We start from the raw sequence: 24,648 nt of genomic DNA, 5'->3' as shown, positions 1-24,648 counted from the left end.
TGCTGCCGGGCTGCGACGAGCTGTTACCTCCGATTCGACTCGCTGGGGCCGGCGAACAAGATGAGATGACCCTCAGCGCCTGCGTAAGCTGGCCCCTGCTTTGGCTGAAGAGCCAGATTCGTTGGGGGGCGGGGGACACCACCCCACAGACAAGACCGACAGTCATGCCGGCGCCAAGCCATGGCAAGAACGCCGCAGCTACCGGACCTGCCGGACATCCCTATGCCGGACATCCCTATGGCACAGGATCCGGACGATGACGACAACGACAACGGTACATTTACCAACGTCGATAAGTACTTTGTCGAACATGGGTACGATGACGAGTTCTGCGGGCCTCTTTCTCAAGAACCCAACCAAGACGACCGCGATCTAGCTGGTATAGCGAAGAAATCCAATTGCAACAGGCGTCGTCTGGCATTCAGTTCTCAGGAGATGCCTCCAGCTCCCACCTTCACTGAGCCTCAGATAGCTGAGGTGCGAAATATTATCAGCCCCAACACGCTCAAGAAGGCGGTCTGTGAGCAGAACTCGGTCCCATTACAACAGATCAAGAAGAAGGGACAGAAACGAAAGACTAACAAGGGCGCCGGTGCGAGCCAGCCGGCACCGAGTTTGATCCGTGCTCAGGATGGGCCACCTTCACCTAAGGATATCTCGAGGAGGGTGCATGTGGCGGGTAGGGAGATGCTACCGACAAATATGCTCAATGCTGCAACCGGTGCTATGCGAATTCTGCATGACAATGTTCTTTCTTTGGAGAAGCGGCATCTCAGAGAGAATGATGTGGCATACCCGGTTTTCGTGGCCAAGGTGCCAGGGGGCAAGGGCTTTGTGAATGGCGACATCGGGGGTACGATCGTCCTGCGGTTTGATGACATCTTTGCTATGTTTAACCTTCATCCGCTGCACTACACCTTTGTTCGGCTGTTTTGGCTGAGTATGGAGATGCGGATCATTAGAGACAAGACCCCGGACATCGTGATAGTCGACCCCTTCTACATGTGTGCCAAGCTCTTGAGCAGCGCTGGGGACCGCCAAGTCGCGAGTCTAAGGATAACTTCCTTATGGCTTACTTTCCCGAGTAAGTCATCCCTTAACCGCCCCGTAACATATGATTTCTTAGATTTCGATCGTTCTTTTTTTCTAACATTCCGTGTTCTGTGCAGTGACACACATTGCACACTCATCCTCTTAAGCCCGAAATATTCCATGGCCACGTATTTCGACCCGAACCGTGACTCCAAGATAGACTACACAAATATCAAGAAAGTTCTTGATGATGTTCTCCCCGGCTACGCCAAATCTGGAGGCACCTTCACCAGGGCAGTTCGTAAGTATGACAAGCACATATTCTCCCACAATACAAAGTTCTGCTGCGTCAAGCAGCCGCCTAGCGGTCAGAAGGATGCCTACTATGCCCTCCATCACATGTGGGCGATTGTAAGGGACCATCATCACCTTCTGCTACCAGATAATCTCAAAGATTGGGCCGCGAGCTTGTTGGCAATCCAGGACACGGACATCAGACAAGAATTCTTTCGCATCCAGTCGGAGTTTGCGGACATCATCCATCAAGATGTCCTTCATACCTCAGGGCAGTTCTTTCTCAGATATTAACCGTCCAATAGTGAGATAGACGGAACGCTACAAATGCAGGCTGACAACGACCGCGATTTCATGACCATCATGACAGACGGCGGCTTCATCCACGCTCCTGTCCCATGAGTCGAGTCGAAAGTAGTGATGTGTAGTTATAAAACATTGGTTGGCTCATGTTGTAATTAAACTTTAATGAATTCGTATGTCTCTTTGGTTTGGATAGTCGTTCAACTTAGATGTAATCGATGCTATTTATTAGTAGGACCACGAATCGTGCTATTAATGTCTTGCTTTTCTCTTCCGATCCTTTTGTTGCATACTTACATATTGCTTATGTATTGTCTGTTGTTTGGCTTGTGCATAGAGATGCCGTCGTATGTCGTGTACAAGGGTAAGGTTCCTGGAGTCTATGACGACTGGGAGGAGTGTCGGAGACAGGTTCACCGTTTCAGCGGTTACAGTTACAAAGGGTACACCACTAGGGCGAAGGCGGAATCTAGATACGCCCACTATCTAGCGGGAGAGAGGAGGGAGCGTTGGAGGAACCGGATGAAGACCAGTTTGATCACGATGATGCTCATCGTGATGACCGCAGCTCTTTTCTATGTGATGGTAGTTTAGATGATCGATATCGACTTGTAATGTGAAGACAAACTCGATACTCGCGGTCTTGAGACTTGTAATGTTTTATCTTTGTTCGGTCTTTTGAATTCGGAGACTAATATGATGAATTGTATTCGGAGACTAATCTTCTATTGTATTCGATGAATCTGCTGTTGCTGTGTGCTGCTGTCTATATTCTGTCCAATAATATATTTTGTAACCTGTGCAAAAATCAGAAAAGTAAAAAAAAACCTAATATTCATACTAATGGCGCATCACCTCAAGGTGCGCCATTAGTATGCCAAAGGATACTAATGGCGCATCACTACAGAGTGCGCCATTAGTATGACAAAGCACATGGTTACGTATGCCCCCCTGGGAGGCATACTAATGGCGCATGGTGTTCCATACTAATGGCGCACCAGTGGTGCGCCATTAGTAAAAAATACTAGTGGCGTGATACTAATGGCGCACCAGCAGTGCGCCATTAGTAGGCAAAACTGGTGCGCCATTAGTAGGCCTTTTCCTAGTAGTGCTTTACATTCTTGCAAGTTGCATGCTTTACTTTTCGCTGCTCATATACTCTTTCCATGCTTGCTTGTTATGTATTGTGAATGTTAAACTTGTGCCTAAACTCCATTTAAACTTAAAGAACTTAAAAACTGCAACTTTGGTACTTAGTGTCTAATCATCCCCCCTCTAGACACCTCTTCTCAAGGTCCTACACACTTCCGCGATGATAATTTTGGTAATGTCATGGAACACTTCTACGACAACACAGGTATGACTATCTTGATTCTGTCATAAAATCGTCATGGATGTACATGCATGACAAAAAACGCGACCTACTGTGACAAACACGTATCATCACGGAAGTGTATTTTTTTTATAGTGCTTCTAGTGAACCTGTTGTAGACACACCTGAGAGCCCCAATGATATTTCTATTTCTGATGCTGAAACACAATCTGGTGATGAACATGAACCTAGTGATAATGTTAATGATGATGTTCATGTTGATGCTCAACCTAGCAATAATAATGATGTAGAGGTTGAACCTACTGTTGATCTTGATAACCCACAATCAAAGAATCAACGTTGTGATAAGAAAGACTTCGTTGCTAGGAAACACGGTAAAGAAAGAGAACCATGGGTTCAAAAACCCATGCCTTTCCTCCTAAACCATCCAAGAAAAAGGATGACGAGGATTTTGAGCGCTTTGCTGAAATAATTAGACCTATCTTTTTGCGTATGCGTTTGCCCGATATGATTAAAATGAATCCTTATTCTAAGTACATAAAAGATATTGTTACAAATAAAAGAAAGATACCGAAAGCTGAAATTTCCACCATGCTTGCTAATTATACTTTTAAGGGTGGAATACTAAAGAAACTTGGAGATCCAGGAGTACCAACCATACCATGCTCCATTAAAAGAAACTATGTTAAAACTGCTTTATGTGATCTCGGAGCCGGTGTTAGTGTTATGCCTCTCTCTTTATATCGTAGACTTGATTTGAATAATTTGACACCTACTAAAATATATTTGCAAATGACCGATAAATCAATTGCTACCTGTCGGTATTTATGAGGATGTGCCTGTTGTGGTTGCAAACATTACTATTTTAATGAACTTTGTTATTCTTGATATTCCCGAGGACGATAGTATGTCGATTATCCTTGGTAGACCCTTTTTGAATACTGCAGGGGCTGTTATTGATTGCAACAAAGGCAATGTCACTTTTCATGTTAATGGTAATGAGCATACGTTACACTTTCCGAGGAAACAACCTCAAGTTAACAGTATCAATTCTACTGGAAAAATTCCATCGATTACTATTGAAGGTTTTGAATTTCCCCTTCCTACTGTTAAGAAGAAATATGATATTCTTATTATTGGGGATGTACATATTCCCATTGAGGTAACCTACTGCTACTCGAAATTTCTCCGGTTCCATGCGATTCGGAATGAGTTTGTTAACAAGACTTGATCAACCTTGTTAGTGGATTCCTTTTGATGAGCATGAGATGGATGAAATTAGAAAGCACAACCTTCTGTACCCTCCTTTTACTTTCTGTTACTTAGATTAAATAAAGCAAAAATAGTATTTTCTGTCTGTTTTCTGATTTATCCATGCAATAAAAAATACCCCAAAAATAAAAGTTCTCCAAATGCCCTGAAAATGAAATATGATTTTTTTCTAGAATATTTGAGAATATTTGGCACTGAGAACACACCAGAGGGGGCAAGCACCTGGCCACGAGGGTCGAGGGCGCGCCCCCTGCCTCGTGGGCCCCTGGTGCCCCCCTCCACTTATTCCTGTGCCCACACACTTCTTCTTCCTCCCAAAAAAATCACTAACCAGCTCAAGCACGAGTTCTAGCTCATCTTGCTGCCATTTTCGATCTCCTTGCTCAAAACTCCACTCACAAAACTGCTTTGGGGGATTGTTCTTTGGTATGTGACTCCTTCAATGGTCCAATTAGTTTTTGTTCTAGTGATTTATTCATTGCAAATTTTTACTACCTAGGTGCCCATGTTCTTGAGCTTGCATTTCAAATTTATATGGTCCCAAGTAGTTTTAATGCATGATATAGTCTCTAGGCACTTGTTGGAGTAGTTGCTATCAATTTTGTTGAGTTTGGTTCATTTTTATTTTGAGTTACTAAAAATTTCAGAATTTTCAGAAAATGATGAAGAGATTTTTGTGGGGCTCTTCGAGTCGAAGCTCGAAGGATAAGCAGAGTGAAGAGAACAAAAATCCCAAATTTAATCTTCCTCGCACCGCAGAGGTCCGACCGTGTGAATGGCCTTGTGATGAGTTCTTGAGAGCAGCCGGGATTCATGATGATTTTTATCATTTGGCTGAGAATGCAAGCCTCACCGACTTCCTCCACGACCAGCTCGATCAGTATCTCCTACTCACTGATACTTTCGTGCAAAATTTTTACTTTCATGCTAGGAAATCACCACCTTCAGTGGAGTTTCATTTATATGATGAGGTTAAGGAGATGTCATTATGTGATTTTTGTGCGGTTTGCAAGATACCCTTCGCGAGCAGTATAGAGGAACCACATCGTAGTGATGTGGATAGATTTATTGATATGGTTGATGTAGGGGAAACGAGAAAGGTTTCCGATGCAAGAATCACTAGCATTCACTTCCCTGTTCTACGTTACTTTGCAATATTTGCTAGTAGATGCTTAATTGGTCGCGTGAACTGTGGAAACTTTAGTGCCCCTGATAGTTATTTTGTGCCATGCTTTGTTTCGCGATAACACTTTTAGTTTAGGCGCTATTATTGCTAAACGGTTAAGTCTGAATCGTACAAAGGGCCCCACCTTTGGAGGCATCTTTGCTTCACGCCTTGCTAAACACTTTAGGATACCTATTAGGCATTATGAGAAAGAGGAAAAGTTGCTACCCCCTATTTCTCTAGATTATAAGAGTATGGTAGCACATGAATTTATTGTTAAAAATAATGAGATGATGCTTAAGTATAATTTGAGATTTAATAAAACTCACAGTGCGACTATTATCTTGCCTGCACCCTCTTTGTTTGATTTATCTTCAGGCACGTACCTCATCTTGCCGGAGGTCGTTTACACATACCGGAGCCAGACACCAGCTCCAGAGTCTGAGCCGGAACCACCACTTGACCCTTATCGACAGTCCTTTTATTAGTGGGATCTGGAGGAGATCGCCAACCAGTGGCACTCGGATGACACTCCCTAGTACACCGGAGAGAGTAGCTCTAATCCATGGGGATAGACCAACTTAGACCAAAAGGCTAAGCTTGGGGGAGTACGTATTTCTCACCGACATTACATTCATGTTTACACACTCATTCTAGCCGTCGGTGCTCATACTTTTTCATTGTACTATCCATGTTAGTTTATTTCCTTTTATTGTTTTCTTCTTGTGTGTCTGAAAAACCTTAAGAAAAAACAAAAAAAAATAGGACAACCTCTCGATCCGCACCTGCTCCAATCGTCTAGATTTAGTTGCTGGTGAATACGTTCAACTGGTGTCCAGAACGAGAGCTCCACTACCATCTTAGTGGCTACCGATTGTCATCACTTTCGCCCATTGTGTTACTGAACAATGTTGGACCAACATTAGTGATGCTCGGCCACACATGCGACCGGAACAAGGGTATCATGACTAAAGGGCATGGCCGCTAAGTTTGTTATGGCTAGGTGCCCGTGAAACAGGGGTAGATATGTGACTAAATCTGAGAACGGTTTCATAATTAAACCATACTTGAATCATACCCGTACATGTATCTCTCAAAACCATAGTTGAACCATACCCGTTTAATGCCATTTTCAGCCCAACCAAAACTAAACCATCTATTTTTTCCACCCAAACCAATTTAAACCCAATACATAACCGTGGGTTTAAACCCAATACATAACTATGGGTTTGCTTCAATGTATATATGATTGCACAAATCGACATGTCAAGAAGCAAATGGTATAAAAAAGACATAAGTGCATCTACAATAGTTTGGGAACAAAGTTATCGTTGAGATACGGTCAACACACAGCAAGTGTCAAAAAGACAATGCCCACTACTAAAAAGCTCACTGACAAGTGTATTAAAACCAATTGCTTAGCTAAAGCACAAGCAAACACATTCGATTTGCATGTGATGTTTTCCTATAATACATAATTACATAGTGCATCGCAACATGTAGGCGGATCAAAGATACTCGTTGTCGATGCGTCGTTGCTTATTGCACATAACCAATGCCCAGAAACCGGTTTGGACCCATAGTTTATAACCGTTAATAACCAAACTGTTTAAGGCCATAACCAACTATACCCAAATTGGTTTCTTCACATACCCAAACCAAAACCAAACTAAAAAAGATTTAGCCCAATAAAACCTGAACCAATCAAACCCAAAGTAATAACCGAACCGTTTCACCCAGTTTTTTAATAACCATTCTCAGGTTTATATGTGACATTTGCTTGAGGTGAGTATTTTCTTTAAGTAATATATGTCGCTATTATTCGTATCTGTTTTGAATCTTGTATAAACATATGATATATATTTATATTGGAGTAACACATCCGATCAGCATATGTATTTGTATTCATATTTTTTCAGGCTATTCGTATTTGTTTAGAAAAGATGAAAATTGAAGTGGTGAGAGCACTATCCAAGGCCGTTTCTGGGCCATTGTACCTTCGTGCGGACTGATCGAGCCCAACATATAAGCCCGGCCCACCCGACGAGTCCTCTGTCCTCTCCATCTCCGTCTACAACACTTCTCCGTTCGTCTCCTTTTCCGCGAGACGATTCGAGGCAGCCCGCACGCCACCTCCTCGCCGTGTCCCCCCGGAAAAAAAAAAGAACCTCCTCGCCGGCGGGACCGCTTCGCGCCCCTCGCTTCCCCACCTCCGCTCGCCGGCCGTTCCCCCGGCCGTCCATGGCGGCGGCGGCCGTCGGCATCAGCAGGACCAGCGCGGCGGGGGCGGGAAGCAGCAACAGCAGCGAGTTCCGCTTCTTCCTCTCCTGCGACATCAGCCTCCCCCTCACCTTCCGCGTCCTCCAGGCCCCCATCCCGCCTCCCGCTCAAGGCGCTCACTCTCGCTCCCTCCCCTGCCCCCTCTCCCCTCATCCCCAAATCTCTCTTGTGTTCTCTTCTGACCTTCCCTTTTCTTGCTTCCTCGCAGATGGTCTCGACAAGAAGGTCTCGGAGCTCTTCGTCGAGTGCAAGCTCTACATCGACGGCATCCAGTTCGGCCTTCCCGTCAACACAAGGTACTCTCGCTCTGTCCCGTCTCCCCATACGATCTGTATATCTACTAGACTAGATGGTCTGCAGAAACCTATGGATGAATGAACTTTGTTAAATGTGAGGTTGCAATCTAAGATAAATTCTCCTGGAATAAATTTGGTAAACTGAAATAGCCAAGGCCCGTAAAATAGCCAAGGTGTTCAGAAAGCACAAATGAAAAGTCAGTACGTTATGTCTAGATAGCACAGCTGAAGACAACCGTGTTGAAGTAAATGGAACGGGGAATAAGTTTACTTTTGCCTAATTACGATGCGAGCTCATTAAGCAAAACTTGGGCAATTCCATGTGTCAGCAATGGGAAGTGTTGATTCAGAACATCACAATTTGGAAGGAAAAGAATCTGCAAATTCAATCTTTTAAGCTAAAAAATTCGCACAAAAAAGATCTTTTAAGCTAAAAAGGGAGTTAATAAAAGATTTAACTGGGAAGTGACGAAAGCATTGGAGTGATTGCACACTGAAGCGTGCTAAAAGTACATCTAGAGGTCACTCAGGAGAGAATTTCATACCTTAACATTTTTAATCAACTTGTGATTTCTTCTTCCTAGATGTAGACATAAAAAAACATAGGTAATTATGTGAGTATGGATAAATTAATACATTTCAGGCAATGAAAGTGTTTCAATAAGAGGTGAGCAGTAAGCATTTTTAGCAAAAACAATTAAAAGGATTTGGAATGGCATATGTTTCATATAATATTGAAGAGGACAGCAGCCAGCAGGTTATGTTACTGTTGTACTGTAGCAACCCAGAAACTACAGATCTAATATGATATCGTCATTATTCCGTTACTTAACAACCAGAAGTATGCGATTAGCTCTTATTCACATCGCCACCATTAGTAACTTCTTGTAACCTTGGTGCCAGGCTCGAATCGTCAGGACCGCCGTACTGCTGGAACGAACTCATCACGCTGTGCACCAAATACAGGGACCTAACCTCGCTCGCGCAGCTCGCTTTCACGGTACACCGTCTATATCTATCACGGATTTTGAATTATAACAAAACGAAACTATCTTGACAGGTTGATATAACTCGTTAGTATGTTGTTTGACTTTTGAACTGTGCTTTTGTATTGTTGATTGATGTAGGTTTGGGATGTGTCGTCTGGTGAGGGCAAAAGTGTTGTTGGTGGGGCCACCATATTTCTGTTCAACAGCAAGAAACAGCTTAAAACAGGGAAGCAGAAGCTGCAGCTATGGCCCCAAAAGGAGGCAGACGGAAGAGTACCTACTACAACCCCTGGCAAGGTGGGCAACCTTTTTTTAGGATCATCAATCTCTGCGTCTGTTGTTTGCTTCTATCACCTCAAGGCGAGCTTAACTTTTCGTATCGGTTAGTACCTGTAGGTTCCTAAGAATGAGCGAGGGGAAATTGAGCGGTTGGAGAGGCTCGTTAACAAGTACGAGAGAGGGCAGATACAGCATGTGGATTGGCTGGACCGTCTGGCCTTCAGTGCGATCGACAAAGTTAAGGAGAAGGAGTGTGAAAGGCTGGAGAATTCTTTCCCGAGCCTAGTTGTTGAATTCTGTAGTTTTGAACACAGAGTTGTCTTCCAGGTTAACATCGATTCTCCGTTCAGTTTCTATGTGTCTTCTTTTCATTCTGCATGTTACCATTTTTTCATCTGTGTGTTCTTTCATTCTCTGGTAACTATTCATAGATAAAGGAGAAAAAAATCTTTTTGAAATGTTGAGTAATCTGATATTTGTTTAAATGCAAGAAATATAGTGATGTTCACGAAAAATTCTACTCTGATTTTTTTCCTGCTCAGGAATCTGGAGCGAATTTCTATGCACCAACCCCTGTATCATTATCAAACGAGCTTGTTACCGTGTGGGATCCTGAACTTGGACGAACCAACCCATCTGAGCACAAGCAGTTAAAGCTTGCCAGGAGCTTGACTCGTGGAATAATTGATAAAGATCTGAAACCAAGCTCAAATGAGCGAAAGTGAGTGCAAACTGCAGTATGTTTTGTTGCGTTTGTTGTTTCTCCTTCACCTTATGATCTTCATGTGGTACCACCATCATGCTGTAGTAGCACTCAGAGAATAGAAAGTCCCATGATGAATGCTGCTAATTTCAATGGTTGCTAATATCTTGATTTTCTCAAATAAATTAATGAGGCAAACACATTTTTATGTTACCTGCATGAATCAGAAGTGGCAAGAAGCACGATCCAGGTGCTTAGCTTAATAGGAATATACTATTGTCGGTTTCTAGTTAAATAACTTTGTGCTTTGTGGGCAGGTCGCTTCAAAGAATCATCAAATGTCCTCCTACACGGACTATACTACCAGATGAGAAGCAATTGGTGTGGAAATTCCGTTTCTCTTTGATGTCTGAGAAGAAAGCTCTTACAAAATTTCTCCGCTCAGTGGATTGGAGCGATATCCAAGTTAGTAAAAATATCAATATCTCAATTGATTGTCATACTTCATATGTGCATCAAAGGAAACCAGGGGATGTTTCTTTGCTTGCATATGCTCTAAAGGACTTGGCAGACTGTTAAATTTTTTGGAGATACTAAATCCACATACCTCGGTCTAATTTATAAATTATCTGGCAGCTTCTTATGTTTAGTATGTTATAATGGGCAGGAAGCTAAACAAGCGGTTGAATTGATTGGAAGGTGGGAAACAATTGATGTGGCTGATGCATTAGAGCTTCTCTCATCAGATTTTAAAAGCGAGGAAGTAAGCTATCTAGGCACCTCTGTCCGTGCTTCTGTTTTTAATAAATGTATGTGAGGTTGTTTTTGTATTGCTCTTTCATTGATAGAGGCTTTTGTTTGTTGCCCTTTCTTCTTTTAACTGAATTAGTCACTAATAATTATGCAATTCCCATTCTAGATTTTTTTTTTGAAAAAAACGTGGTATGACATCTAGAAGACATGTGTTCCTTTTGTCGGGTCTGTTTATTCAGTTCTGCCATCACTTACACATACTTCTCTCATATATCGCTTGCTCTGGTGCAGTAGAGACACTGTCTGCTCATTTTATCTTGTATACTAGATTTATGTAACCGTCCTATTCTGTGTTGGGATTGGCATGTATATGAAAAATATTACCGGTGCTGCTGGCTTCTTACCTGGAGTACAAACATGAGTTTTTCTATTTTAGCCTGTGAGCTTTCATTTCTTAACCTTCTTTAAAAGAACTTTCTCCTGCACCGCTACTAGCACATTTTTCTTTCCGACCAAAAAGGTTTTCTTAAGGTTATAGATGATTCTCCCACCTCTTAGTAAGTAAAAAATGACCGAGTAACTAGTACATTTGAATCTGGATGACAGATTTTATCATCTCATGCCCTCCTAAATATTATATCCTAAGTTGTATTTTTTGTGCAAAGGTCCGTGCTTATGCTGTGAGCGTACTTGAAAGGGCTGATGATGAAGAATTGCAATGCTACTTACTCCAGTTAGTGCAAGCTCTTCGATTTGAACGATCAGACAAGTCACGTCTGGCACACTTTCTTGTAAACCGCGGTATGATCTATCCTTCTAATTAAATTCTACAATGAATGTGATCATGCGTCATTTGTCACATCTGGTTACTGGATCAGCATTTCTTTGTTATGTGACTACTGAGAAAACTCAAGCATGTGTTATGATCTTTTGTCCATTTCAGCTTTATCAAACATTGAAATTGCTAGTTTCCTTCGCTGGTATGTGGTTGTTGAGCTCCATGATCATGCATATGCAAAACGATACTACAGTACGTATGACATGCTTGAAGATGAAATGATGAAAGTATGTTCCCTTCCTTTTTGGACGCATCATGTTAGCTCTATCCTTCCTGTTCCTGATACGTAATCTTTCATTATGTATCATTGTTTCTGTTAACAGATGGTTGCTAGGGAGGATGGGGATGAAGATGGGTTTCGACTGTGGCAGAGTTTATCACGTCAAACGGAACTCACTGCTCAATTATGTTCTATTATGAAGGATGTAAGAAATACCCGTGGTAATGCAGAAAAGAAAATCGAGAAACTGAGACAGTTGTTATCAGGAGTTCACAGTGAGCTTACCCACTTTGATGAGGTAAAACTTGTTACAAATGCTCACGTTTACTGTTCTTCAATGCTAGAAAAACAAGGATTGTGTAGATTAACTTGTCTTAGTTGCTTGGATTGACTAATTCTGATAAATCCTTTCCAGCCAATTCGTTCACCATTAGCACCTACACTTCTCCTTACTGGTGTTGTGCCTCAAGAGTCATCTATATTCAAGAGTTCCTTAATTCCATTGCGTCTTACATTTAAGACGGCAAATGGGGGAACGTCCAAGATGATTTTCAAAAAGGGTGATGACCTCCGCCAGGATCAATTGGTAATTATTCAAGTCTGATTCTCATTCAGTGGAAATCATTTTTGGCTTTTGTTATAGTCTGTATGTTGGCATGTATCACCGTCTTTACATACTGGATCTTACATTCTGAACTAGTGGTTACATTGTGATATTCCTTTGAAGCAGGCCAGTCATATCTTCAATCCTTGCTAACTTGCCACTTAAGCTATATTTTTTTTTGAACATTACGCATTGCATGTGATTGCATGCTGACTTGAGTCTTCTTTCAAAGGCACATAACTGTGTCCAATCATTGTTTTTAAATCAGTGACACTTTCTGCTTAAGCATCGATCTTAGGTCGCTCTTCTGTGTTACTCAGTCATGTTGAGAATACGGTGGTTATAGTTCCTACAAGAGTACTAACCATGAGCTGCATATCACATTCCTGTTTTTGTGGTGCATGTATATGTAAATTTCAAGCATAGATAGCCTATGTTTAGCATAGGCACCATGCCATTGTATAAATAGATACATCCTTTTTACAATAGTGGAGCTGCATATGAGGCAACATGCAGCATATAGATGCTTAAAGATATGGTGACCGTTCATGTGCTATTATTTAAATATTGGTCTCAGTGTACATCTCAGTACCTACCTACTTGTTTGGAAGGTAGGGATATCATGACTAATTCGTGATTAACTTTGTAGGTCATTCAAATGGTCTCTTTAATGGACCGATTGCTCAAACTAGAAAACATGGACTTGCACCTTACTCCATACCAAGTTCTTGCAACTGGACAGGATGAAGGGATGGTTGAATTCATTCCTTCCAGCCCGCTTGCACAGGTAATTTGAGAGTATTTGAAGATCATGGAAGCCAGTAGCTAATGCCGGTTTTTGGAAGACTGGTTATGTTTTACACTGTAACAAAATTTTCTACATATTGTAGATTCATTCTGAAGTAGTTTGTTGATTTAAGTTGTTGTTTGTTCGCAGATTATATCAGAACATCGCAGTATTACAAGTTACCTGCAAAAGTTCCATCCTGATGAAGATGGTCCTTTTGGTATAACTGCCCAATGCTTGGAAACTTTTATAAAAAGTTGTGCTGGTTACTCTGTCATTACATACATTATGGGTGTTGGAGACAGGTTGGTGCCTTCTCTTTTTAAGTACTCCGTATCTGTATAAGAATTAGGATAGCTAATCCTTTATGCTTAGAAATGAATATACAGAAGCATTTGTTTCAGTTTTCTGTACATTCAGCAATCTTCAACTGTGATGCTGCATGTTCAACTCCATTCATTTTCATCTAGAGGAAACATAATTTATTCGAGTGCCCCGCTTCATTTTTATTTCTCTTGATTACTGTTCAGTGATGAAAATGTTTGTTTTTCGTGTACCATTTTGTAAGGATTATATAGCTCAACTAGGTGTTTATTAATTGTGACTGATATTCTGATTTATAGCGTCAACAAGATGGAATTCTCCTCATTCTTGTAAATCTGTCTATTGTCGGGGTATTTCTATAGAAATTTTTATCAATAGCAAGGGTCTGGTTGGCTGACAATGGCATCCAGTTCTTTTTTTCCAGTCCATTTGTCTACATGAGCTATATGCAGTTTGTGAGGAATAACAAATTGCTGATTTCCCCTCCCTCTCTATTTCTCTCTAGGCATCTAGATAATCTTCTTATAAGAGATGACGGGTGCCTTTTCCATGTGGACTTTGGTTTTATTCTGGGTCGAGATCCAAAGCCATTTCCACCTCCAATGAAACTATGTAAAGAAATGGTCGAGGCCATGGGTGGCACAGAAAGGTAATTTGTTGATCCGTTCTGTCAATACTTGAATTATTATCCATTTGCTACAGCTCTTTGAATTGCTGTAACTTGCCTTTTGGATTTCAGCCAATACTACACAAGATTCAAGTCCTACTGCTGTGAAGCATACAACATTTTAAGGAATAACAGCAGCCTTATATTGAATCTCTTCACGTTGATGGAAAGATCAAGTATTCCAGATATCTCTGCCGAGGAAAATGCAACCCTTAAGGTAATTAAATTGGTTTTATGAGTGGATTTTTTTGTTCACAAAGAGCAGAGCAGCGTATAATCACATGTCGTTTCCTCCTTTTGCGGTGTGCATCGATCAGGTTCAGGAGAAATTCCGGCTGGATCTGGACGATGAGGAGGCTATACATTTCTTCCAGGGTCTTATCAACGATAGTGTCAGCGCATTGTTCCCTCAAATGGTTGAGACCATCCATAGATGGGCTCAATATTGGCGATGACCACTTCTTGTTTGTATAGGGTGAGTTTGGTGATGGTGTCTGGCTGTTGACATGATTCCATCGCATAATAACATGCTCTTGCAATGGCCACTGCTGACCTCCATTCTTTTATTTGATCTTCACCAGCCGCAGCAGACTATTAACAACAGATGTCAAGCAGAGACTGAATGGTAAGAGGAGACGAATGCGATAGATTTACAGCATAACGTGGAAATAATGGACAAATGCCTACACGTACTTTATTTCCCCGTTGGATACTTTCTAACTTACGAACGCAAATTTGTGAATATGTCTTCTTCATGTAAATCGTCCTGTGTGTGATGTAATTAACAAGACTCTGAAGTGCAAATCTGTGAACATGCTAGCATTTATAACTTTGTCTATGTGTGATGTACTCAGCATATATGATATGTGGTGGCAATGTGTTGATAAGCCTAGGGAAAAAAATGTAGACGCGGGTGCTTTATTCTAGTTATTTACCAAACAATGGAGTGCCCATTTGTTGTCATCTGAAAAAGTTCGTGAGATATTTGTTCGCAGATAATGAAGATCTCTCATCTGAAACTGGCGTCGACTCATGGCTCATGCCACGCCATTGTTTCTTCTCCGAGAAAAAAAGTTGATGACCCGTAGGCCCTAGGCAGGTTTTGTTGATAAGAATGATTGCGGGCTATATGCAGTGTTTGGCCTGAATGGTTGCATCCACCATTTGTTATGCCTGAATGGGTCTCACCAGCCAAGATGCAAAGTCCACATAGGATCTTGAAGCAGAGAAAAAGAAGAATGATCCGGTGAAAGTGCTTGGCGTTGTTTGACTCAGGAGGATAACAAAAGCTCAGAAGAGAGAACACATTGTCCAGTTCCCTCGCGTACATAGTGCATAGAAACAAGTACTCCCTCCGTTCCGAATTATTTGTCGCACGTATGGATGTATCTAGATGTATTCTAGTTTTAGATACATTCATTTCAGAGACGAGTAATTTGGAACGGAGGGAGTATAAAATCAGTGACAATTGATATAGATTGGAGCGAGTAGCAATAATCACAGCTACTAACACTACAACAAATCAGATTAACCGCCGACTTGTTTGTCTTATCACAAACAACCCGTTTCACTCAGAAGTCACATGAGGCAGGCAAATAGCTAATAATCTTTATGTGAAGAACAACACATGGAAAAACAAATTTCACACATTTATTGCCCTGGTCTGTCGGTAGTTTGGCCTAGGATCTCAAGTTCTAAACCGTTGACTCGACCAAGGGGCGCAAAATCCATGCACCGAGGTCATCTCTCCCTTGGAGGTCTCATTGCTGGCTCGAGATGCGGTGGCGGCATCCCTGTGGTTTTCAGGTGAAACCCTATGATCCAATTCATCAGATTGAATGATGCCGTCTTGTCCCACGTCCCTACTTTTTGGGACGTAGCTTTGGAAGACCTTCACCCCTTTTTACGAATTCCCCGTGTGATGGAATGGATATCGGCAGCGATGCCGTTTTCTATCGTTGTGACTTGTGCGGCAGTGATGCTTATGATGCACATTGTTCCGAGTCGTACCAGTACTTGGTAGTCGATACTAAACTTGATAAACCAAATACATCTCCTAAGTTTGAACGGACAGAGTAATATAAAAGAAGCTTGCAATTTGAATCCAGTTCAAAATTTGCAGCTCCCTGGCTACTTGCTACTCAGTGTACATTTCTTTTTTTGAACATCAGTACAGACACAAGCGCTCATATACACGCGCATACACTCATCCCTATGAAGGCACGCACGCACACCCTACCCCTATGAGCACCTCCGAAAGACCGAACCGACATATCATCTTGAAAATTACGAAGTCACCGTAGGCACCTCGTTGTCGCCGGGAACGTCTCCTCCCGCTGAATACGCATCGCCGAAAATCTTGAAATAAATCTAGAAATAAATGCGAGCACCAGTATTTGAACCCTGGTGTGCTGGGGATACCACAGTCCCTTTAACAATCCAATCACAAGTTGGTTCGCACCCAGTGTACACTTTCGATGTATGCGTGTGTATGTGTTAGAAAATGAAAAAAAGAGAGGCAAAACTAGACACGTGCTCCTTTCAAAAAAAAAAAAACTAGACACGTGCTTTCTTGGCCGAGGAAAAAAAAGGAGGACCAAAAACTGAAAGAAGACGAGGAGCTCGCGACCCCAAAACCCTAACCCCTGTAACCCTCGGCGGCGGCGGCGGTGGCGATGGCGGACGGAGGCGGTGGACGGGCGGCGGAGCTGAAGGACCAGGGGAACGAGCACTTCAAGTCCGGGAACTACCTCAAGGCCGCCGCGCTCTACACGCAGGCCATCAAGCTCGACTCCGACAATCCCACCCTCTACAGGTGCCCCCTCTCCCTCCCTTCCCATCTCCGCTCGTTCAGTGCGCGAAACCCTACTGCTCTGATCGATCTCTTCGGGGGGAGATGTCTTGAGATCGTGCGTGCGCTTGTTTGGTCAGCTGGTCAGATGGAATGAGGAAATGCGCGGCGTTAGCACATATGTTGCGGTGTTGTGGATTTAGGCTTTGGGATCCATGTGCCCTGAGGTTTGATTTGTGTGTCGCCGTGTTGCCGCCTGGCGAGCATTGCAAATTTCAATCCTGTGAAATAAATGGCATCTTTTTTCCTATAGGAATTGAGACACATGCCATCTCATTTCCAATTCCTATAACATTCCTATCCTATGGACCAAAGGAGGCCTAAGTTCCAGAGCTTTAGACTTATAAATAGCTGTATTGGTGTTGAAACTACATTAACAGCTAATAAGCCTTCCGTGGTGTTGTTTCTATGCCACTGGAAATTAAGCTTGTATGCTTCCAATAATCTGATGTTAGCGATTATTCACATTTCTGCGATATAGCCCATCGATGCACAGTGTTTGCTGTGCTCTACCATGCGTCAGGTTTAGCGCACATGTGACAAGACAAACCCTTTCCAAAGTGCCTGTTATACGATCCAAGACAGAGAAAATATTATTTCTATCATTGCCTCGTGAAGATTTACTTCTGGATGCAACTAATATTCCCAAGTGTAGGAAAACCTTCTAGGCCCAGTACTTTCTGCTCGAAGCAAAAAGAGGCGACTTCTTCAGTTGTTATGTATAAGTATTCTAAGATTTCTTACTTCGCATAGCCGGTTATGATTAGGGTATACCTTACATGGTGTTGTTGTTGTGGAAGCAGTGTTGTTGATTCTATCATAAACCCACACTTTGCCTGTTTGACATAGATTGAAATATGACTATATGAGGCACATGATGACCGGTGAGAATGAGTGTGGAAGAAAGTTAAGCAACCCCACTAACTGATTTAGGCAGTCAGCACCTCAGCCCTCAGGCGAGAGACTGAATCCTAAACCATCCAATCACGAGGGGCGGGCAATGAAACTACATTGAAAGAAATGAGGATGATTTGATATTGCATATAGATTAAGGAAGCAAGCAATCATGTGATGTGATGTGTGCTAGACAAATCATTCGGTAATTCTATTTGAGAAGTTAAGTTGGAATCTATTATTGACAGAAATTCACAACATAACTCAGAAAACAAAACTAATAAATTTGGTACCAATATTGATAATAGGCCATTTTTAAAGCCTTACATTAGGTACTATTCAGAGTTGAATTTGTCAAAAGGAAATCTTGACCTGTGTTATGAATGTTGATTTGAAATTTTGTGACATGTTAGGTACCAATATTATCTATGTCATGTATATAGTTTTCAGAATTTTTTGAAACTTTAAAGGATGCCAACTGAGACTGGGTCACCTAGTGCACCAGATATTCTCCCAGCCGTCAGGTAGAGATACTGAATCCTAAACCATCCAATCATGAGGGGCAGGCAATGGAACTACATAGAGGGAAGCGAGGAGGATCTGTTATTGCGTATATAGATCAAGGAAGCAATCAATTATGCAATGTGTTCTAAACAAATCATTCGGTAAATTCTATTTGAGAAGTTAAGTTGGAATCTATTATCGACAATGTTTTTCTAGGCTTACAATAATCAAACGATTTGGGAGGCCTTATTTGCTAGCCAAAAATATAGTTAAGAATGATTGTGTTGTCTTCTTAAAGCTGTCAAAATTTGGCAACGGCAACTTGAGGGTATCTATGCTGCTAAGCAGGTGTCAAATTAATTGGTCTGAAATCTCAAAAGAAAAAGAAAATGGTCTGAGAGCCAAGCCAACTTTCAAGTAGTAAAAGCAGGCATTAAGTTGAAGAGTTGTGATGTATTGCTTTTATTGAAATAAACTTTTTGGAAACTTCTGATATCCTTTTTATTTAAATCACTGCCAGCAACCGAGCTGCTGCATTTCTGCAGCTGGTTAAGCTTAATAAGGCACTTGCTGATGCTGAGACGACAATAAAACTGAAACCAGAGTGGGAGAAGGTATAGAAATGCCAAATTGCACTCTGCTTCACCTTCTGTCATTTATTTTGCTCCTAACTTCTTCCACAATACAGGGTTATTTCAGGAAAGGATGTGTTTTGGAGGCCATGGAGCAGTATGAGGAGGTTAGAGTAAAAGGCAAATGACTTACTACTTTTGACCGACAGGGGAGAGGGATTTGGTCACACCCTCTCTTTTTCCTTAATGTTCCGCAAAGTGTACTCTTTGACCAAGTGTCCAAGTCAACTATGTTGTAGCAAGTTGAGAAACAATCACATTAAAAAATTCGTGCTTTAAGTAGTGTTTCTATTGATTGCAAGTATGCAAAATACAGATCTGAGGATGTAGATCAGATGACTACTCAGTTGATACTCTTTGTAGTGAAATTGATAAATAATGGGTGAACCAAGGTCTTAAGCTTTTTGAAAATGTTGTCTATTTCACTATATTACGTTATACATGCTATTGTTCCAAAAAATATAAGATGCATCTTGTTCTTGAATGTGATTATTTTGTGTTGAGGTTTTATATGAACCATACAATGGCATTCCTTTATTGTTGCTGTTTGCATGCATCCACTTACGAAGCCTGTTTTTTGTGGCCAAATTGTTTAACTATGGCCCATGTTCTCCTTATCTGACCGAAATCTGGAAAATATCTGCTCAAACTGTATATTTCTGTATTGAGATGAAGCAGTGTTAAATTCATAACTAAGATTATGTTACGTTATGTTCTCATGCAGGCAATATCTGCTTTTCAAATAGCTTTGCAGCACAATCCACAAAATACAGAAGTCGCGAGAAAGATCAAGAGGCTTACTCAGTTAGCAAGGGAACAGAAGCGAGCTGTTGATGTGGAGAACCTGCGTTCCAATATTGACATTGGGAAGAACTTGCAGTCATTGAAAAAGGAGCTGGTGAGTTTTTTTATTGCAGCAATTGCTACCCTCATAAAAGTGCGGAAACAGGAACCAAGAAGTTTTATCAGCAAGGCAGCCCATGAATAGTTTTTTCAATTCCTTTTTATTTAATTTCATGTTTTTACACTTTTAGCATTCCAATTCAGATGCACTTGAATGCTCTTCTCAAAATTCGAATATGTATACAGATGCACGTTGTAGATTATATCACCTGCATAAAATATTTAATGTTATGAGTTTGATTGTCGCATAAATTACAGAAGATATTGACATCTGTTGTGTACAAAACATGGCCTGTCATGTATGTTTCATGATTTATGTATTTCCATTGCAGGTTACAAAGTATGGAGATGCAAAAATGGGACAAAATATATTCTCATTTGTTATCAGTGTGATTGAATCAGCGATAAAGGTTTGGCATGACACAGGAAAGGTGGATGCTAAGGTCGATTTTCTTCTTGATGATCAGAAGACTGACACTGAAAAATATGCCCCAGTGGTTAACATTGAGAAGGTATTATGCTGCTTCAGGACTCTTTGTTTGCTGCTTCTCAAACTTATACGGTGCATAAGCAATGGGAAATCCTTAAGTTTTATGGTACTCCCTCTGTTCATTTTTGTAAGTCGTTTAAGACAGCTGAAATTGAACTGTTTTAGGTGCTGTCTTAAATGTCTACAAGGTCTTACAAAAGTGAACGGAGGGAGTACCAAGGATCAGTTTTTTTTTAGATATCTATTTGTTTCTTTACCATTATAACTTATATCCCAAATTTTCGACTTATCAACACTTATGTGCTCTCTTTTCTGGTAGGCCTTTGAGTCACCCCATACCCATGGCAGTTGCTTCGCATATTTGCGGCAATACTCTGAGGAGTCTTTTTCAAAGGCTGCCTGTATGGTAGCACCTAAGAGCATCATCTCCTATCCACAGGTTCGATTCACCTCTTCTCTGTGTTGGTGTGATCTGCATTTCTATAGTGTTGATGTTGCATCCCTTGAACCGGTATTCAGTTTGTTTCATCCTTGATATCTTTGGTGCTAGAATGTACTCCCTCCGTAAAGAAATATAAGAGCGTTTAGATCACTACTTTACAGAGGGAGTACAAGATGAGACTAACATGACCCGTGTCATATGCAGGTCTGGAAAGGTCAAGGATCAAGAAAATGGAAGCTTGACCAGAGTGATGGGTTCTTTGTACAATTTGAATCACCAATTTTACGGAAGATATGGTTTGTTGCTAGCACAACAGAGAAGGGACGAGCATTGTGCAGGTAATTCTCCTTCTTCAGTCCAAAGATCCGTATATATGTTCATCTACCTGTGACTTGGCAATTTGAAAGCTGTCAAGTCAAAATCTTATCCAAATATGTCTCTATTGTAGCTCCTGTTGCCATGATTGCCTATTTATTAATGTTGCTTGTGCTAAAGTTTTGCTGATCCTTTAAGATTCCTCTTAAATTCAGGATAGCCATCGACAGCATTAGTAAGTCAACACGGCAATCAAAATAATCAACTAGTTGTACCACCGCATTATTAATTTTCCTTAGCAAGGCTCAAGCAACCCAGGATACGGACATAATGCACTCACATGGATATTCTTCTAGAAGTCTACCGGTATTTCTCCATGCTTAGAAAGGAAACTGCTAGCCTTCCATTTTAGCTGGCATGTACCCCGTTACGCATCGCAATCTTGTGATGCTCAACAACACCTTTCTTGTGAACTTTAGATGCATCTGCTGTTGCACCGCTAAGTGCTTTACAACCTTGAGTTGATGCCTTTGGGGGTTGCTTTCGCAACCTGTTGGATAACCATCACTCTTGCCTGCCCTTTATGGTAATCACAAGCTTTAATAGCGTACCATGCCTCTTCTTTGGCACTTTTTTTTTGGCAGGAGCCCTGAGCCCTTGGACATTACCATCCACGAGATCCTTCCTCGTATATTCAAAGAGAACGAAGCTACTGCTTGATATCTTTCCAAAGCAGATGCACAGTCGACGACGTCTTCTTGATTCTACTACCCCTGACTGCGTGATCCGTATTGGCGGTTTATGGTTGAAAAGGGGGGCAGGTATTTTCTCACACAGGAAGAACTGAAATGCCATATATCTTGTAAACCGACGACCCTGTGTTGGTGTCGTGTACACCCAGGCACTCCAATTTTGTTGCTGTGTGGTTTTTCGCTGTATGCGGTGTATACAAGCTTTGGTGGGGTTATGCTGGTTGCATTTCTTTGATTTGTAGAAGGAAAAAATATGTTGGAGTATAACACTAGATGCTTGTGCTCAGATTTTATTTTGTGGTTTTGGCTGGCCCCGGTCTGGTATGATGTTGAAGCATACCGAAATTCTCTCCTGAGCAGTCTGGTCTGCATGGATAGATAATGATGAAACGGTACCCTAGAAATATGGCAAGTGATACATCGCCATCGTGTGCTTTTCAGGCGCATGATGGTGTGATGTAAAGAAAGTAGAGCCGTACCCGCATCGAGACCTAATTATAATAAACTAAACTAAACCCGTGAAAATTTGGTGATTGTACTAAACTTGAGACACTTATTTTGGGACGAAAGGAGTATATGTAAAAGATAATGCCTCCCATCTTTTCTTTTGTGGAAATCATCAGATACTCGAGTGCGTGTGTGAATTGACCAACTAAAATGTGTACAGCTGCAATGATTAGCATTTCGCATACAAACTGGAGTATATGCTATATCTTTGTACGTTATAATAAATCTGGCCCCATCTAAGAATAAGATGTACGTGGATCACTCCAGTCGACACGCAAAATACTGTACTCCTAATAATGATATAAAAAGCAGTATGTCATGTTGATATCTGGTTAATCATTTGAGCGGTAGCAAAGCATCAGCATGAGTCGCTCTCCATAAACGCTATGGGAGTAGTAGCGTTGTATACAAATAAACACTCTCACACAGCCTGAGATGTGGCACTACTGTGTGTCTGTGTCGATCAGCTGCTGCTGCAAGCGATGGGCGTCTGCTTTCGGTGGCCGCCCTCCTCTCCGTTCCCGCCATGTTCCGTTTCCGGCGAGAGCGAGATCGACGCCGGCTGCAAGCAAGCGAGCGAGCGAGGAGCATGTGACCAAGCCAGGCTCGCTGGATCGATCGTAAGTGTAAGCGTGACGGGTATTAATGGGCGGCGTGGCGAGGCGCGTATTTACGCCGTCACACGCGACCGATGCAGCTCTGCAGGCTGCTGCAGGCCTAGGTGGAGGGGTGCTTTCGCTGCAGTAATGGATGAGATCGCTCTGTTCCGTTCAGTTCACCCAAGATCCACTCAAGATCCAATACTACATCGGATCGCTGACAGGGTCAGGACAAATCACACCTAAATAGTACACGACGCGTAGGATTGTGTGTGTGTGTGAGAGAGAGAGAGTTCAGTGACATAGCATGTGTGCACAAATACACGTATCTGCGTGTGCGCTGGCGCAAACTAATCTTGCATAGTTTTGTTTCTTGAGACAAAAAAATATCAAGTGCACTGAGGGCGAATTGTGCGTAGAAAGGACTGTGCGTACGTTACGTACCATGCGTGGACGAGAAAGAAAAAGGAATGGGCAAAAGCATGAAGAGTGCCCAACGCATCATCATGAAAGAAGACGCATGAGGCATATGCATGCGCCAACGCGACGGAGGCCAAACTCACCCATGGGTTTATGGATGCCGCGACGGGCGACGTGACTGCATCTGCGCGCCGGCCGGGATGGTAGATAAAAACGAGAGAAAAAGGTGCACCGTACACATGCATGCATATATGCATATGCCGCAGCGCAAAGTACGCACGACACAAACCGAGCACTGTTCCAAAAGAAAAAGGTGCCGCACAACACAACGCAAACACATCCATCCGTGAATACCGATCCGTCGATCCATCAGAAACTCAGGATCGTTGGCATGATCATCATGACCGTCGTCGGCTTCAAATTTCGCTCCTCCTTTTGACGCAGGCCCGCTCTTTTCCCGTTCTTCGTTGCCACTGCTTTCTTGCATGCACTCCCTTTCGTTCCTAAATATTTGTCTTCCTAGACATTCAAATGAACTACAATATACGGATGTATGTAAAAATATTTTAAAATGTAGATTCACTCATTTTATTTCGTATATAGTCACTTGTTGAAATCTCTAAAAGGACAAATATTTAGGAACAGAGGGAGTAGTAAAATGGCAATGCAAAACCCCCCAAAAAACAATGGTAGTAGGGATATATATTGACACTTTTCTCTATAAATTTGTTTAAAGAATACAATTTTTGTTTTTTTAATCTTTATGCTCTACATCATGTAACTGAAGGATCATTAAGACAAATGACGTGTGGGTCCGTCTACCGTTGAAAGAGAAAAAGGTAAAATAAGAGCATCTATGACCGAATATGATAAATATGACCCCTCAAACGCCCGCGGACGCGTCTACGGGCGGTGACCTGGCACTCCCCAAATTAGCACAACCGCGCGGGCGATGACCGGGCACTCCTCAAATTAGCACAATTGTATCCAAACATCCCATACCAGATTCTTAAATCCATACAAAAAACATGCAAACAATAAAACCTACGTACTGCATAGAGATCTAGCTACTACTCGTCGGAGATGTCGACAATTTCCGTGCCCGACTCCGGTAGCATGGGTAGCAACTGTAGCTCCCGAGCCTCGGACGCCTCTGGCTGCTTCGTTCTGGTCTCCTCCTCCTCCTCTATCTCCGCGCCG

The 24,648-nt window shown here is 42.0% G+C and overlaps 2 protein-coding genes across 2 annotated transcripts; both read left to right on the top strand.

Annotated features, from left to right (window-relative positions):
• Positions 1-7,510: 7,510 nt before the first annotated feature.
• On the top strand, positions 7,511-15,026 carry LOC119307473 (phosphatidylinositol 3-kinase, root isoform-like). The gene is made up of 18 exons (XM_037583554.1): positions 7,511-7,791; positions 7,888-7,975; positions 8,879-8,975; positions 9,103-9,261; positions 9,361-9,570; positions 9,786-9,964; positions 10,264-10,411; positions 10,614-10,709; positions 11,365-11,500; positions 11,643-11,764; positions 11,861-12,055; positions 12,173-12,343; positions 13,011-13,148; positions 13,299-13,453; positions 13,978-14,121; positions 14,212-14,356; positions 14,457-14,614; positions 14,721-15,026. Exons 1-17 carry the CDS (start codon positions 7,641-7,643, stop codon positions 14,592-14,594), a joined length of 2,472 nt encoding a protein of 823 aa, XP_037439451.1. The 5' UTR covers positions 7,511-7,640; the 3' UTR covers positions 14,595-14,614; positions 14,721-15,026.
• A 1,695-nt stretch (positions 15,027-16,721) lies between these two features.
• Positions 16,722-22,226, top strand: LOC119307471 (serine/threonine-protein phosphatase 5-like). The gene is made up of 8 exons (XM_037583553.1): positions 16,722-16,954; positions 18,909-19,002; positions 19,077-19,127; positions 19,745-19,918; positions 20,256-20,435; positions 20,733-20,852; positions 21,060-21,193; positions 21,815-22,226. Exons 1-8 carry the CDS (start codon positions 16,815-16,817, stop codon positions 21,888-21,890), a joined length of 969 nt encoding a protein of 322 aa, XP_037439450.1. The 5' UTR covers positions 16,722-16,814; the 3' UTR covers positions 21,891-22,226.
• Positions 22,227-24,648: the final 2,422 nt, after the last annotated feature.

Source organism: Triticum dicoccoides, chromosome 5B, assembly GCF_002162155.2.
Source record: "Triticum dicoccoides isolate Atlit2015 ecotype Zavitan chromosome 5B, WEW_v2.0, whole genome shotgun sequence".
In the NCBI taxonomy this organism is placed as follows: domain Eukaryota; kingdom Viridiplantae; phylum Streptophyta; class Magnoliopsida; order Poales; family Poaceae; genus Triticum; species Triticum dicoccoides.
This window is presented reverse-complemented; position numbering and strand designations above follow the sequence as displayed.